General features: G+C 51.0%; 1 protein-coding gene across 1 annotated transcript; it reads right to left on the bottom strand.

Moving 5' to 3' along the window:
• Positions 1 to 375: 375 nt before the first annotated feature.
• Positions 376 to 3,017, bottom strand: LOC125543406 (uncharacterized). Its single transcript, XM_048706736.2, has 2 exons — positions 1,799 to 3,017; positions 376 to 697 (listed from the first exon to the last, which is right to left on the bottom strand). Exons 1-2 carry the CDS (start codon positions 2,898 to 2,900, stop codon positions 558 to 560), a joined length of 1,242 nt encoding a protein of 413 aa, XP_048562693.1. The 5' UTR covers positions 2,901 to 3,017; the 3' UTR covers positions 376 to 557.
• Positions 3,018 to 3,958: the final 941 nt, after the last annotated feature.

The raw sequence follows: 3,958 nt of genomic DNA, 5'->3' as shown, positions 1-3,958 counted from the left end.
TGCACCCCCAGCCCTATGGCCGGGTGTTGTCCCTACCCTTGCCCAGGTCTTTGTTGCCAGCGATCATGCTCGCCACGTTGAGTAACGGAATGAGAAGTTCCCAGTTCAAAAAGACTCATAGCTCTCTTTATTTCAACTCATAAGGAGTTGCTGCAGTTCTTCGCTCGCTTCATTTGTCAACCTCCTTTGCAGAGCAACCTGCTTCACTCACTCAATTTTCACTTCATTTTTGAGTAGTTAGTTATATTAGTCGAAGCATACAGGTCACCAATATATCATCTAATTATTTATGGATTAAACATTTGCAGAAACTTGGTTAGGTCTAATAGCCGATTCATGATGCCTTAGTGGTGATTATACACCAGAACAAAGATATCTCTGCTGATGCCCGGTCTAAAAAAGATCAACAAGTTCAGGGATACAAAAGGTGGTATCCGGTAACATGCTGGGGTTACCAGCTCTCTAGCAAAGCCTACAAGTTTTTTTTTTCTGGGAAGGTGATGCCTACAAGATATTGAAACAGAGAGACTACAAGAACAGATCTCAACAAGCTCAGGTCACTCTAGCCTACGCCGCTTGGACTCAGGCGTGTCGCCGCCACCGACTTCAACTTCAGTTTGGCAAGTTGAGACTGCAGCGGCATCAATGATTTCTTGATTTCCTCCTGCGTTTAGCTTCTCCGCAACGGCATCCGCAGCTGTAAATAGATTGACGTCGCATAAAGATAACAGGATGGATAATTAATAGTAGTACCCAGAATTGGGCGAGTTGGAACCCAGTTCCAGTTCAGCATGTCCTCTTTTGTTACACTAATGGAAGCTGAATCGAAACAAAAGTGCTGGAGCTGGCACATGCACCCAGATAATTATTACCAACAAAAAACATCCTAATACGGTAATTCCTAGTAGTTTGGTACTGCAACAAAAGAGGGGAACACTAAAATTGAAGAAGCCAAACTCTTCGTAACGGAATACAGTGACAATTTCAATTAGAAATAGTACCTCCTTAAACATGTATTAATTAAAAGTTTGCATATATATGAATATGATGAAGGGCAACAGAGTGTCTTTACAAATATAATCTGGCTTCAAGCAAGTGCATGAAAAATAGCACGTCATCCTTATACTACTACCTACTAGCACACTACAAGTAAGTGAGAACTATACTACAGATGTTTTAAAGAGCTACACACTGATGTATGGATTCCTAGAGACAAATTTTATCAGAAATGTCTGTGTATACAGTGAAGTTCAACAGATACCTACCATCTTTGGAAATAGTATTAAACTAGTCCATCTTTTCTTTTGCGGGGGAAACAAACATCTTAAATGTTAAACTGCATCTTACAACCCAGGAAACAACATGAAAACTATGGAAGGAATACCATATGACAATTTACTTCCATAGTCTTGCCTGCGTCCTGTGCATAAGGCTTTGCAAAAAAGTCATTGGCAAAATTAGTGGATACAAGTGTGCTTCTATTTAGAAGAAGAAAGCTAGAACTCACTGGAAGTGTCAGATCTAACAGCAAGCGGTGCTTTACCCTACAAAAATCCAATTTAAGCCCCTTACAGCGTCACTAAATTAAAACAAGCTAAACTAACACAGCCTGAAATTTCCAACATTAGCATCCCTTCTCTCCCACAACTTAATAAATGTTAGACTTAATTCAGTTTATGTTACACACCAAGATGACACTATACATCTCTCGCAATGTTAACACAGAAACACACCATTTCCATTCACTAAACAAGTACTAGTAACAAGAACCTACAAAGAGGGCAAACGGCATAATTACCTGAGCGGAGAGCCGGTGGCAGCCTCCAAGCGTGAACGAAACGGGTGGCGATGCTTTTGCTGGATAGCTCCTCAACCAGCTCGTAGAGCTCGCACTGCACGACCCTGCGGTCAGGCACGTCGACGCTGAACAGGTGCCTGTCCAGGAAGAAGTAGACCACGTCGGGGTCCCTGGGATGGATGAGCGCGAGCACCGGGAGCTGCCTTGTCAGACGAGTCGCCTTGAAGCTCGCATCATTAAAGATCTCCGAAAAGGTCGCTTCATACTCCAGCGTCCACTCGGTGGAGTCCGGATCGGCGAGCGTCCACACGCTGATCTGTGCAGAGCCGAAGCTGCTACGGTTCTTGTACATGTCCACGAACCGCAGCTTGCCGCGGCTGACAGCGACGCGGCGGTACTTGTCGAGCACTGCACAATCTACCCCGTACTTGAGCGCCTTGCGCGGCGGGAGTGGGACGAAGCTCAGCACAGGCGCGTCCGCGAAGGGGTCGCAGGTGATGAGGCCCCAGGAGAGGTCGACCCACCAGAGCCTCCCGGAGCGCGAGACCACGCCGTTGGGGGTCAAGGGGCGGGATGGAAGCGGGTAGGCGACGGTCTTCCTGTCCCACTGCCCGGATTGCGACGAGAAGCAGAGGAGGTCGGCCTGCTCGCCGCCGGCGATCGGCTGGAGCTCAGCGACCATGTAGCGGCCTGCGCCCTCGGGGGAGGCGATGAGGCCGAGGCGGCCCGGGTTCATGATGCGCTCGGGGTTGGGGAGCGGGAAGGCCGAGGCGGATTTGGAGTCGAGGACGAAGTAGCCCGCGACGAATGGGCGCCAGCAGACCTCCTGGCGGCCGGGGAGGTCGACGATGGCGGGGCCCGCGGCGGGGCCCTGGGAGGCGTGGAGGAGGAGGAGGCCGGAGCGGTCGACGGCGAGGACGGAGGGGAAGTTGTCGGAGGTGGTTTGGCCCGGGAAGATGCGCGGGGGGATGGTGAGGAGCGCGACGCGCGGCGGCGGCGGCAGCGCGAGGGAGAGGTCGGCGCCCGGAGGAAGATCGGCGTCGGCGGCCGACACCTTGGCCACGCGGCCCAGGATGACCCACGACGGCGACGCGGACGCCATCTCGGCTCTGAATGCGTGCCCTGGACCCGGACGTGGTGGTGCTGGCGGCGGCGGTTAGGTTTCAAATCATCAAGGCTTAAAGGGTGGCGTGCTTAAGGGGGCGAGCAAAGCATGCGAGCGGAATGGCTCGTCTGGAACGCGCATCCGGGTCCGATTGGTCGCACGCTGACGCAATCAGTCGGCTTTTTTTTTGAACATACGACCGACTGACGCAATCAGTCGGCTTGATCAGGCGGAACACAGGACCTAACTTTAAGAAGGGAAAAAACATAATCAACTTTATTCCTCAAATGAAAGCCATATCGTTTTGTTAATGCAAAATACTTTATTTTTTTATTTTTTTGATGTAATGCCATCAAGAAATGTCGTTTCCAAGAAGATTGGAAACAAAGTCAGGGATTAACTCATCCCAAAGACCAGAGGATCTTATCTAAAAGAATGCCTACCTAATATGTTTGAATGTGATCCCGGCAAGGTCCAAAGCCATCTCCTTACATTTCATAACGACCATCACATCTGGTCCCATGTATTCATCCATTAGCTTGATTGAGTCCGCCCTAAAAGAACAGTCCGACTCTATCTCCATCTTACTACACCCCAGATTTGCACACAAGAACATATGAGCGTTTGGTAGCCTGCATTAGGCCCAGCCAGGTCCACGCAGGATGAGAATGAGATGTTTTGATGCATGTGTTTACTGTTTGGTCCGCATAGCACGAACCTCAAAGCACCCCTCAGCCTGGCCCGCTAGGAACGGCCGATTCGGCCGTTTCCAACGAGCCAGGCTCGAGCGATGCAGGGAAGGTGAACGCCGCGTCGCGTAGGGGAGGGAGATGGCGGGAGCGATGGCGCATCTCCGAAAAAGCGGCGGGACGAATTCAAGTCACCGCCCGCCGATTCGGTCGCCCTATATATCGAGGGTCACCGCCGCGGCAAAACTCCCGCCACCATTTCCCCCCTCTCGAGCTTTCCCTCCGGCGCAGATCCACTTCGACGTCGAGGTAAGCGGCGCATCTACTCCGGCGACCGGTTGACTGCGCCGGGGGTCGACTCCTCCT

Source organism: Triticum urartu, chromosome 3A (assembly GCF_056163025.1).
Source record: "Triticum urartu cultivar PI428250 chromosome 3A, HENAU_Tu73, whole genome shotgun sequence".
NCBI lineage: Eukaryota > Viridiplantae > Streptophyta > Magnoliopsida > Poales > Poaceae > Triticum > Triticum urartu.
Note: the sequence above shows the minus strand (reverse complement) of the source record. Positions and strands in the feature narration are given on the sequence as shown.